Raw genomic sequence first — 12,264 nt, forward strand, 5'->3', positions numbered from 1 at the left:
TGGTGTGTACCGTCGCTGTTGACATGCAAACTGTGTACGTCGTCGCTTAACAGCACGGGATAGCCTTGTCATTTCCGGACGTGCGCGACGGCGTTCCACACAGGAGAAATTTCAACAGTTTCCGTTTCAACGGCCACGAAAGTCTGCTTGCAAAAGGTACTCGAGAACGATAATATCGGATCGAAAGAATTCGGTAATCTCATCGATCGATTCTCGTATGACAATGGCTGTTTCGATCGATTCGACGTGTTTCGCGGGAAGCGTGGACGATTATACTTACAATTAGCCGCGAGATAGATCCTTGAGCACTTTTACTCGGACATCGGACATCCATGCGAAACATCTTTCTGCGTATTATCCTTGCGCAATCCCGCGACAACACGCCTGGGCTTTCTAGCGAAATGAAAGTCACAGGAATCCGGAACGAGCTTTTCCCTCTTCGTCGTTCGATAAACAGGATAATTTTAATCGAACGATGGATCTTTAGCAGGAATCTAACGATCCTTTCAACAAATATTTCTTCCTAGAACTTCCTCTGTCCTTACTTCTTCGAATAGTATGCCAGATTTCAAATTTCAAGCTAGGACATTCAATAATATCTTTTTCTACATTCGAGCGTTATCAACCTCCATTAAGGTTATTTTACATCATTGAATAATTGAGGCGCGTTTAACAATTCATGCAGAATACGGTTCATTCGAGGAAAGACGATAGAAAATATTTCTAAAAAAAGAAACTTCCGTTATCTTCTTAGAATGTATGCCAAGGTTGAGCAACACACACGATACACATTGTTTTGTACATGTTGAATTTTTGCTTGTTAGAAATATCGTTCGTCCTTGCACAGATATTTACATATATGCATTTTATGCAGTTTGCATACTAGGTTGTTTGCGTTCGCGATTAAAAATACAATATTAATGATTTCTTGTGTTTCAAACATTTTCACGTGCCACAAATGTAGAAAGATCCGCAGCCTAATCGTTACTGTGAGAGCCGGTGATTGCGAACGGTATCGGATGTATGTAGATGACGCATGACGATAGTCCAGCAGGACGCGGATCGGCCGGACGCCGGTCATGGCTGTAACAAAGATAAGAAAAGAAAGAAGATCAAATTGCCCACTAAATTGGCTATAATTCGTGTTTGCCGAACCCAGAGCGATCATTTAGAAGAGGTGCGACGCATGCGTTCGCATCCTGGCGGACGTACCGACGCGGCGCGGCGCGGCGACAGGTTCGCGGAGGAAGTGGAGGGAGGCTCGGCACGTGTGAAACAGCTGTAGATTTAATCAGTGTATAGAGCAGGTACGCGCGTCGACACATCAGATCGGTAAGACTCGTAATCGGTCGTACACGGAAAAGCTCGATTGGGCGCCCGGGCGGCGGTCATCCCGATTTATCCTCTGAACCGTAGAGCATCGAGAAAACACCTGTAACGTAACAAAAATTGTCATGTTTCTTGGAGCGATGAGCGCGTGATGGATCGTGGGTGTAGAGACGAATATTCGCGGCGGAAGAGAGGATCGTGAATCCTCGGAGCGGTCCAGACACGCTGACTGGTCGCGCGCGAGCAGGAAACAGGATAATCACGTGGACGATTCGGCCTCGCGTGGCAGACGATCAGGTGACACTCCGTTACTCCGTGTATACATACTGCGTGTTCGCGTCCGTCAAGAAAAAAAAAGAAACAGAAAAGAACAAAATCACTCTCGTTAATTGCTTCTTAGAAGTAGACGCGCTAATTGCCTGCGGCGAATCGACGACGCGAGCGCTCGATCCGGCTCAATGAGGACTACGCTCGTTGCATAATAAAGATCTTCGGCGAACAATCGAGCGAAGGACAAAGGGCTAAACGCACGGTCCTCTGTGATTACAGAAGGTCTCGCGAGCGAGCAAGATGCTCTAGGAAAGAGGAGGCTTCGTCGTCGGGGAAGAAGAGACGTTCGGACGATCTTCGAGAAGAAAGATGACCGGGTTCAGCTTCCAGAGGATACTCAAGAGCAGAGTGCCTGTTCTAAAATGGATGCCGCTCTACAAGCCGAAAGACGCGCTGGGCGACCTAGTTGCTGGCCTGACCGTCGGCTTGACCTTAATACCTCAGGTACTTTCCACGCAATGTCGTCTTGCAAACGTTATCGTTCCCGCGTCCGATCGTTGACGAGACCGTTTCCACGTGTGTCCTTTGCTTTCAGGCGATCGCCTACGCCGGCCTGGCAGGATTGACACCCCAGTATGGATTGTACAGCGCGTTCGCCGGCAGTTTCGTTTACATTTTTTTCGGCACCTGCCGTGAAGTCAATATTGGCCCGACCGCGTTGATCTCGCTGCTGACGTACACCTACGCGAGGTAAGACTCTTGACGAGAGACCGCTTATCACTTCCTGCGGCAGCCTCGAGAGCCAAGATTCGGTGCTCTCGCGAGACTGTACGAGAGACGGTTTCGTATCCATAATTGCGGGCAATTGCGACCGACAATAAGATTGAATGACCCCTGAAAAGACCGCTCGAGCTCGCGCGGCGTTAATCCGTGCGATTGAGAAATTTCTGACTCGAAACCAGCTCTGACTTAATTTTCGAGAATCGGGTCAGCAACTCGTTTACGATCCTCTTTTGTGCCATTGCGTTTCTCAGATTTTGGTGGGTACAACCGAGTTTTTTGAAACCTCTGCGATGTTTCGAGTCTTTATACACGTACAGCTGAACGATTCGACATTTTATGCATATGTACAGCTCGATCTGAGGCAATCTGCGATACTGTTTACTGTACGAATTAACACGTTGACTGCCGTATGGTGGTCAACAGTCACCGGAGCTGGTGCCCTGTTTATCAACGATTGGCTGCAAACCATTTTTATTTCGCATAAAAATCCGCAGTTCCATTATAACCGATCTCAGCGAATGTTCTAATATTCGAGGACGGCCATATTTCCCTATCTGTCGATAGAACAATCTGTCGATTGTTAATCGCGAGCGTGTCGCTTGCGAATAAGCTACACAGAGCTACACACCAAGATCGAAAGGATTAAATCCTGCTTGCAGAGGCAATCCGGAGTACGCAGTCCTGCTGTGCTTCCTGTCAGGATGCGTCACGATGATCCTGGCGATCCTCAGGCTAGGATTTCTAGTGGAATTCGTTTCGGTTCCAGTGGTCTCAGGATTTACTTCAGCGGCTAGCCTCATCATAGCCTGCAGCCAGATAAAAAGCTTGCTGGGATTGAAGATCCACGGGGAAAGTTTCGTGGAGATTTGGACAGAGCTGGTGAACAATGTCGGACGTACCAGGATCCCTGACCTGATCTTGTCGTGCTGCTGCATTCTAATTCTGCTGACCCTGAAGGTAATTCACCGTGGACGCTCACGCGAGCAGAACTATATATGTATGTACATATACAAGTTGTTACGCGTCGCGTAATAAGAAAAGAAACAGATCGGTTAAAGAAACGCGGTGAACGGTTCCAGAAACTGAAAGACGCCAAGGTCTCCAACAGGATACTGAAGAAATCCATCTGGTTCCTCGGGACTGGTAGGAACGCCATCGTCGTGATCATCAGCGCGGTGGTCTCGTACGTGTATGAGAGCCAGGGTGGTACACCCTTCATCCTAACGGGACACATCGACGCAGGATTGCCGTCCGTTGAACCACCACCGTTCTCCAGAACAGTCGGGAACCAGACCGAGACCTTTATGGACATGTGCAAGAACCTGGGCACTGGAATTCTTATCGTTCCGCTGATTTCGATCATTGGGAACGTCGCCATCGCTAAAGCCTTCTGTGAGTTTCGAAAAAATTAGGAAACAGAAGCTTCGATCTAATTTTAATTTACAACTAGACCGCGCATCTTTATGCAAAATCAAAATTTTCTACGTCAATTGTAAGTAGTTGAGAATTATAGTGGGTGAAGATTATCTGTTTGTTGACAATCAGGGAATACCTATTACAGTATCTATTATATATTATACGAGAAATCGTTGCAGCACGAGGCCAGACTCTCGATGCAACTCAAGAAATGCTGACCCTCGGTCTGTGCAACATAGCAGGGTCCTTCTTCCACTCGATGCCGGTCACTGGTTCCTTTTCGAGAAGCGCCGTGAGCAATGCTTCTGGCGTGAGGACACCTTTCGGCGGCATATACACAGGTTAATTGAAACTGCGATTATTTATTCAGACAAAAAATACTCACCGAGACATTTCGCTCGTAGGTATTCTAGTCATCCTCGCTTTAAGTCTGCTCACGCCATATTTTTATTACATCCCGAGAGCGACGCTGAGCTCTGTGATAATCAGCGCGGTGATATTCATGATCGACGTGAAGATGATCAAGCCGATTTGGAGATGTAGCAGTAAGTAGAACAATTAATAATAAAAATTGCAATATTTCAAGAATTCGATAATTGTATAGTTTAGCTGGTCTTCTCTAGCTAAACCAGATTAAAATCGACTAACGCAGCTTATGGTTGCAGAGCGAGATCTGATCCCCACGTTCGCCACATTCTTTGCATGCCTGTTCGCCGGAGTCGAGCTGGGGATTTTAATAGGGGTGACGATTGATCTGGCTATATTAATTTATTTCAACGCCAGGCCGACAATATATATCGAATACAGAAATGTAAATACATAAACAATGATCGACGAAGACTTTTAGAAGTGTTGCTATTTTAAAAATATTTCTTTTTTTGTTATTGTTAACACAGACTCCCGCGGTTAGCTACATCCTCGTGCGACCCAGCGCGGGTTTACTCTTCCCAGCGGTGGACTACCTGAGGATATACTTGATAGAGCACCTGGCTAACAATCAGCAGAAGCTACTGAAAACCTTCAAGAACTCGAGAATCGTGGTGCTAGACTGCAAGCATATCGATAAAATTGATTTCACCGCGGCGCAAGTGCGTAGAAACATTTTCGATTATATTATTAATCCTGCCTGTATATGTATGTGTGTGTCGTTTGTCCTGAATCTTCTTCGAGCTACAGAATCTTGTCTCTATGATCTTCTGATTGAATCGATGAGAGAAATAAGCGTTTCTTCGCAGCATCGTGTCCAATTTGATACCTGTTCAATGATCGCCGCCAAACAAAAGATTCAGGACTGATTTCGCGAACATGTTACCGGTGGTATCGTCGAGTACATTTTGTTTTCGGTGATGTTCGTAGGGGTTGAACACTGTGATAAGCGACTTCAAGGAGAAAAACCATAAGCTGATCATGCTGCGGCCGACCGCGGAGATCTTAACAAGCGTCCAATCGCTGTCCGACGAGATCATTCGAGTGGCGCACACGGACGCGGAGCTTGTCGCGATTTTGAAGGAGTATAGCTTGAGCAAAAGAGTCCTGGAATTCGACGCTGAACTAATCGACGTGACGAACATAAAGGCCGACAACAGGCCGAGGGACGAACGCGCAAGCACGAATCTCTGAAACACGTTGGAAAATTAGGAAATCAATTTGACGCTTCATCGTGCCGGAATAAAATTCCTACAAATTCTGCATGTCTCTTCTGTTTTTTCTTCTTAGCATTTTCTCTCGTTTTTTCTTCATCAATATACATATATCGAAAATCGAGTTACAGGACTATCAACGATATCGTATAAAATCGTAATGAACATTAACACGTATTCACGATTATATATGAATTGTATAATAATTCGTACGGTTTTTTTTGTTTTGTAACTTTTTACCGGTAATTGATATAGATCCATATGAAAAATTACTTGCTTCATCCTCTTCTTCTATTCTTCTTCTTTTTTTTGTTTGTTTTTGTTTCGTTTTGTTTAAAGAGAACTCTATTGACGCGTGCAGTTTCTTAATATAAATCGAAGGGATAATACTGTGTGGTTATAAATGCGTACCAGAATATGTCGAGAGAAATAATATAATATATGTGTATATATATATATATTCTAATTAGTCTATATAACATCTACCAAGTACGGCAAGTTCAATGTTTTACTTTGTAAAAACTTGTAAGTCCTCGAAAAATAAACTATATGGTATTTCTTAACAATATACGTAATATTTGAACAAAAATAAATGGTTATATAAATGCTTTTGCCTCCGAATCGGTAGAGGAAACTAGAGGAAATTTTTTGTAGAATACGAGAAACGAAGGAAAGAAAAATGTAATCGTGGCCCAACGTTGGGCCAACGGGAAACTAAACACATACATCAGACTTGTGGGATTCGCAAACGATTCGAACTACAGTCGACAACGATAGTCGACGACTCCTCTTTCACCAGTCTTCCATTTTCTTTTCCGTTTTTAGGAAGGAAACGTTACTTAAAAGAACCAAGCGAAACTTTCTCCGAGACACGAACTAAAACTCTAAATCGTCATACGATAATACTTTCGATCATAGGAACTTAAAAAATATATATAATATATATATATACTCTCCTGAGAATATCAAGAGCCCTGATACAAGATTAAAAAGACACGCTTCCTACGGAAATCCGAGTAACGAGTAACACTGATTTATATCCAAGTCCATTAGACTGATCGATAGAAATGTCCAAAGAGAATCTAGAAAATAGATCTGCTACTTTCACACTTGTTATCATAGGAAATAGAACGAGATGAGGCTATCGCGTAATTGGCAGTTACAATATCGTAAAATCCCTTTAAAGCTTCTCAACTTTGAAAAAGAGTCTATCGCTAAGTTGATGCCAAACATCTATGTGTAAGTACGATGCACGTGAAATATGTGTCTATATAAAGTAGATTAAAAAACTTTCATGCCTCCCGCGCTACAGGGTCGACCAACCAACGCCGTCTCTTCGAACTATTCGCAATTTATCGGCTGTGTGAAAACACACCTCGGACAAAAGTTGCATTTTTATCAAGATCCAACCTTTGGGGCAGTTCTTTAAAGATCGATATTATCGATGCTGCGAACAATTTGCAACTAGTTCGAAGCGATCGCATTGGACAGTCCACCAGTTCATACAAAGACAACGACGATGCGAAAACGGCCCGAGGGGCGTATGAACGTGCAACGATTTTGTACGGTGTGATTGCAACGATCTAATTCGTAAACAAGAAATGTATTATGCGCCTGTGGTGCTCGTTACTGTGTTGCTACGTCCTTACTGCTCCATCGTTTTGCGAATGCCGCGGGCAAAGGTCGCTCTGGATGCGAGCTCCTTGGGCGACGCGTGATAATTTCCATTCTTATGATACTGGGGGGCATAGGTTTGCGGATTAACGCCAGCGATATATGTCATGGACTTGTTATCCGTGTGTAGAGTGGAATTTTGAGGAACGTCCAGCTTCCTGGAGTAGTTCACTCCGTAATACATGCACTCTTTCGGTGAGACCATGGGCGGAGTGCACTCGGACTCATTTTTCGCGTCGTCCTTCCTGTTGCCGAGCTCCAGATTACTTTGGAAGGATGAACAATGCTCTGACATCCTGTGGTAGTTGGCAGTGGCTCGCGGCGCGTATTTCTGACTCAGCAGATGCATGTTCGTGGATGCATTCCTCGCTGGGTCCATGGAGACCCCGTAGGAATACGGTCCGGTCGCCTGACCATCTTGAGCGCAGCCTTGATAATCGTTCGTAAGAGGAACTCGATAGCTGGACCTTGCGCGAACATCCCCAGCACAATTATCCTTGATCTTGACATTCGACTTGCACGCCTGCATGCTGTCGATATAGCTGTTGTCTAATTTGACTGGCACGGAGAAGCTGGGATTGCTCTCCAGCTGCTGCACCTGCTGGTACTGCTTGTAAGGATTGCTCTGCATCGATGTTGCCACAGAGCAATTAATCGAGTCAGCCGTGGTACTCGAAGGCAGCACTTGGTTCGGAAATGCGCTGCAGTTGGTGTAGGTTGTGTTCTGAAACAGCGGCGGATACTGCATCATCGGATTCCAGCCCTGCATGCAGACCTGTGGCACGTAGAACAGGGGACACTGCATATAGCCCTGCTGGATACCGTTGTAGTCTGTGCCGCATACGTGTCTCGAGTTCTGCAGCTGCATGTTCAACGGGTGCGCCGAGTTGATCGCGTTTCCGTAGAGCAACATATCTGGAAGCGACAAATTCCATTGATTATGCTGGCCAACCGCCGGATGGTTCTGATAACCCGAGGACGCTGGCAACACCGAAGTCTGGGTGCTGTGCATGAGAATGTTCGAGGGTTCACCTTGCATTATACTCGGATTCTCCATGGTGTAGGAGGAGGTGCTCGGCATCAGCCCGCTGTGGGACACTATGCTGCTGTCGGTGGTTTTTCGCGGCGTGTTCTGAACCGTACCGTTGTACTGGTTCAAGTATACTGGGGACACGTTGTGGTAGGACATGCTGTTGCCCATCGCAATGCCGCAGTTGCTCTGCTGATCCGATTTCTGGTGCGTCATGTCCAGCAGATACATGTTCTTCTCAGGGTTCTGAACGGAGCTCTGACTCGCCATCTGAGCGCCGCCGTTGTCCAAGTAACTCTTTGTTTGTACACTCTGCTCGCTCTCCAGCTGTTGAGCGTTGCTTACACTAGGAGTAGACTGTAGATGGGAGTAATACGAGCTTGTAGCGATTTTATGCTGTTGGATCGTGTTATTAATATGCAACAATGGCGCCGAACGAACCGCCGTATTCATCTCCTGAATGCTGTCGGAAAACTTAACCGATTTCGCCTCCGAGCTACCGATACTCGTCTTACCGCTATTATTATTACTAGTGTGATCTTGCTCAGTCTTTGCGAATTGTACTTCGGTTCCGTTGCAAGGGGCAACTTGCAACTGGTGCGACGACTCCTGCGACATGTGAACGGACGCGCTTATGGTTGCGGGATCTTTGGTACCGTTTGAACAAGGATTCAATGATCTCGCGGGCTGCTGGTTATTTACAGTTGAATCCGATGAGTCAGTCTTATTGTTGATAGCACCATTAGCTGACTTAAGCGGACATACGGTTATCCTCGAGCCTTCGGATTGGCTCGCCCTGTAATCTTTCGACGAATTGTCCGCAACAGCTTTCTTGTATTCGTCTGGCTTCTCTTTACCGCTCGTATCTTTCGGGAAAGGCTGGAACGTGCCCGAGGAACGCCTGTAAATGTGAGAATCTTTTTTAAACTTTTGCACACAGCCCTGATCGTCTTTCCAACTTTTGTCGCTGCTGGTTTTCGCGTGAGACAAATTCTGATAGCTTCTTCTGCACGGTACAGAACCGGATGGCTTTCCCACGGCTCTTTCGTTCGTAGTGCATTCTGAAATGTACAAATTTTGTAGAGTTGTTCTCGTGTATTTTGAGAAAATTCTATTAGGTCAATGGAAAAGTTCAATGCCCGAATCTTTCGTGTGTGTTTTCAACTTTTTCACTGACCTAACAAATAGATCGTTCGATCTCTTACTTGGTTCACATTTTTTCTTCGATCCATTCTCTGCTGAATTAGCTGAACTAGCGTTGTCGTTGAAACCAGATGAACGATGAAGGGAATTCTCTTCTTCCTTGGTTGTATCCCTTAAATATTGCTGCTGCGACTTCGGCAGCGGTTTGTTCCTATTGTATTGAACATTATACGATTGCGAACGATTTATTTGAACTTTGTGAGATTTTCTCGGTTCGTCTGTCTCGTTGCTTCTTCTCTGAGACCTGTTCTTCTCGTCCAATCCTTCCATAGATCTCCTTCTGTCACCGCTATCGTTATACGTAGAAAAATTTTGCTTATAAAACTGCTGCTCTTTCATTTGCGTCCCTTTTCCCATAATTAATTGCCTATTATATCCGTTCACTTTATTACATTTATCATATTTGGATACAGGTACAGAGATTTTTCTAGAGTCTGTACTGGAAATTTTTTCATTTTTGTATGAATGCAACGATTCATCTTGATCTTTGGAAACCTCCTTTATCGGATTTCCTGCGAGCAAAAAACATGTCAGAATTCTATTTCTTGATTATTAGACTGCGGATCTTATGCATTTATAATAAAAACGAGCAGCTCGAATGTAAAACAGAAAAAACGTTTAATCAATTCAAAAATGCTATTGTATTGTTTCCATCTAATTACCACTATTAAGAAAGGTAATAATGTCTTGCAATTGATGCAGACAATTTATTTCGCATAAAAATCCGCAGTGTAGCAATTATTATTGTGTTAGTTCCGAGTCGTATGAGTCTCACCTGGGTGCCTTTTGACCTTGTGATCGTTAGTTTTGTTAATATTAATCTTTGTGGTTGATTTTTGCATACCTTTCTGTAACTCTGGCACAGTTTGAGCTTTAGATTTCGCATTGTTGTTATTATTATCGTGGCATTGCTTCGAATTAATTCGATTACTTTGGTCTTTATCTGCCTTTGTCGAGTCAGGCATACTATGAATAGTGTCCCTAATTACACGCATAATAAGTCACATGAATTGTAATAACAAGACATTATCGTTAAGATTACAGTTGTTTACCTACCATTTATTAGACGATTCGTTATACGACTCATTGAATTTCATTTTCTCTTCCTCCACGAGTCTGAGACGCTCCAGAGGAACATTAACGATATTCTCTTGCATATTCATCTTTTTTACTTCTTGAGAATTTGGCAATAGGGAGCTAGCTATATTAACATTTTTATGCCAAGCAGTCTCCATAATACTTTCCTCGACCAGCTCGACAACTTGTAAAGTAGGTTCAAGCGTATTGTTATTTGTAATGATAGTATTGTTGTTTACGGGCTGGTTGTTCACAACACGATCATCGTTCTCAAGCTGAGGACAGTTTGTAGTATCCTCGGCTGATGCAACATCGGTACAGGTTTTCGATCCTTGGCTTGTTTTATTTGTCTCTGGAGTACATACTAATTCATTTCCGTCTGGAAATGCTTTTGTGCTATAATAGAGAAGTTAATTTGTGAGACTGGAGATAACCACTGGAAATTCATTTTCTAATATCTTATCTTTTCTTTGGGCGTAGAATATTTTACCATGAATCGACATAATTAACAATTCAGTGATTTATTCTCCTATTCACACGACCGGATAGATTATAGCGGTAACAAATGATAGAATTATAATTGGTAACGAATAACGTTCTTGTTTTCTATTGTGCTCGGTTATTAGAATATTTACAGGGAAAGGAACGAATACCAAAGCAACGAAACGAAAGTAACGAACCGAAAGTAAACTAAAACAGATATAAACGTACTGGCCTGAGAACTGAGAATTACTTTTCAGCCACTGCATATTATAGATCTTGCCGATTACGGCCATCTGCTCTATATCATGTTTCTGTTTTAAATCGCTATCAGTGGAATCCATTTTACCTATTACAAATGTATTTACAGAAACTAAGCACATTTAATAACGAAAAACATAATTACTTAAAATTATCATAGATGGAAAATATAATATAAAGCACAGACGAAACGTACAACGCGAAATCTTCCGAAACGATATGAAAATATAGAGGACGATTACGACCAACAACGATTACAATCATTTACAACGACATCGTTAAACAGAAAATGGTGAGCTTCCACCATATGTAAGTAAATAGATTAAAAACGAAATAATATATCAATTCTTGAAGCTCGAGTCGGAAATATTTCGATCGTTTCGACAAACAATTAGACGAAAATACAACGCAATTGTCACTGTGCTCGCGATTGAGTGCACAACTAAAGTAAATGAAACGCAATAACCGAAAACTATTAGAATAAAATATATTTACGACGCAATTGATATGGGATTAAATATGATACAACATTCTGTGCATGATTCTTGCGATCTTAACAGAACTGTACGGTTATCTAAGGGAATGTTAATTTTTACCGTGTGCTTAAACGTTTAGCAGTGATGGCAATTTTAATTCAAAATCTGTCGAAGAAATAATATCTCTCTTTCTCTCTCGGTTACAGATATTATTCAAGAACGACCGACCGGACCAACCACCATAACGGTCGCCATAATACTGATGAGCGAGAGAGAGGCAGTCAGAGGCAGTGCTTCGATTGTGCCCAACATTTTTCGTACGATGGATGGCCGCGAGAGGCGCTGCGCGGAAAAACAGTAACGTATCTACTATTGGGTAGCAGAGCGGCCAGAGCCCTGAGGCAGTTATATTGGCGGGAATGTATCGAAATAATCTTACCGGACAAAAAGACTCCAGGACGTGTCTTACGAGTTACAAAATATACACAAATACACTTGTTATACATTCATTTTTCAGAATCAGATCATATAAATTTTTTAAAATTCTGCGGGGTGCTCAAGGAACCCCATTTACTCTACCCAATAGTAGATACTCTAGCGGCCATCCATCGTACGAAAAATGTTG

At 43.3% G+C, this 12,264-nt stretch overlaps 2 protein-coding genes across 11 annotated transcripts; one reads left to right on the top strand and one right to left on the bottom strand.

Annotated features, from left to right (window-relative positions):
* LOC143214815 (sodium-independent sulfate anion transporter) lies at positions 1-5,899 on the top strand. 7 transcript variants are annotated; one of them, XM_076436245.1, is made up of 10 exons: positions 1-156; positions 1,879-2,103; positions 2,195-2,349; positions 3,042-3,339; positions 3,462-3,774; positions 3,978-4,139; positions 4,203-4,343; positions 4,464-4,609; positions 4,695-4,886; positions 5,155-5,899. In XM_076436245.1, exons 2-10 carry the CDS (start codon positions 1,969-1,971, stop codon positions 5,416-5,418), a joined length of 1,806 nt encoding a protein of 601 aa, XP_076292360.1. In that variant the 5' UTR covers positions 1-156; positions 1,879-1,968; the 3' UTR covers positions 5,419-5,899. The 7 variants fall into 7 exon arrangements, with proteins under 7 accessions (XP_076292360.1, XP_076292362.1, XP_076292359.1 ...); XM_076436247.1 differs by lacking the exon at positions 1-156 and adding an exon at positions 1,159-1,307; XM_076436244.1 differs by lacking the exon at positions 1-156 and adding an exon at positions 1,175-1,626 and having other exon boundaries at positions 1,882-2,103.
* A 103-nt stretch (positions 5,900-6,002) lies between these two features.
* LOC143214807 (uncharacterized) lies at positions 6,003-11,915 on the bottom strand. Of its 4 annotated transcripts, XM_076436218.1 has the most exons (7): positions 11,760-11,911; positions 11,134-11,251; positions 10,402-10,818; positions 10,121-10,326; positions 9,348-9,857; positions 8,145-9,203; positions 6,003-8,027 (listed from the first exon to the last, which is right to left on the bottom strand). In XM_076436218.1, exons 2-7 carry the CDS (start codon positions 11,244-11,246, stop codon positions 7,084-7,086), a joined length of 3,249 nt encoding a protein of 1,082 aa, XP_076292333.1. In that variant the 5' UTR covers positions 11,247-11,251; positions 11,760-11,911; the 3' UTR covers positions 6,003-7,083. The 4 variants fall into 4 exon arrangements, with proteins under 4 accessions (XP_076292333.1, XP_076292332.1, XP_076292331.1 ...); XM_076436217.1 differs by having other exon boundaries at positions 6,003-9,203; positions 10,190-10,326; XM_076436216.1 differs by having other exon boundaries at positions 6,003-9,203.
* Between the last annotated feature and the right edge of the window lie 349 nt (positions 11,916-12,264).

The sequence above is a fragment of the Lasioglossum baleicum genome, chromosome 13 (genome assembly GCF_051020765.1).
Source record: "Lasioglossum baleicum chromosome 13, iyLasBale1, whole genome shotgun sequence".
Classification (NCBI taxonomy): domain Eukaryota; kingdom Metazoa; phylum Arthropoda; class Insecta; order Hymenoptera; family Halictidae; genus Lasioglossum; species Lasioglossum baleicum.

Excerpts from the sequence above, each read along its gene's own strand:
- LOC143214815 (XM_076436245.1), top strand. The coding sequence starts at position 1,969 with ATGACCGGGTTCAGCTTCCAGAGGATACTCAAGAGCAGAGTGCCTGTT. Across the intron at positions 2,350-3,041 it reads CTGACGTACACCTACGCGAG|AGGCAATCCGGAGTACGCAG; the intron begins GTAAGACTCTTG and ends TCCTGCTTGCAG. Across the intron at positions 4,887-5,154 it reads TTGATTTCACCGCGGCGCAA|GGGTTGAACACTGTGATAAG; the intron begins GTGCGTAGAAAC and ends TGATGTTCGTAG.
- LOC143214807 (XM_076436216.1), bottom strand. The coding sequence starts at position 11,246 with ATGGATTCCACTGATAGCGATTTAAAACAGAAACATGATATAGAGCAG. Across the intron at positions 10,819-11,133 it reads AATTCTCAGTTCTCAGGCCA|CACAAAAGCATTTCCAGACG; the intron begins GTACGTTTATAT and ends TCTCTATTATAG. Across the intron at positions 10,327-10,401 it reads AACGAATCGTCTAATAAATG|GGACACTATTCATAGTATGC; the intron begins GTAGGTAAACAA and ends GCGTGTAATTAG.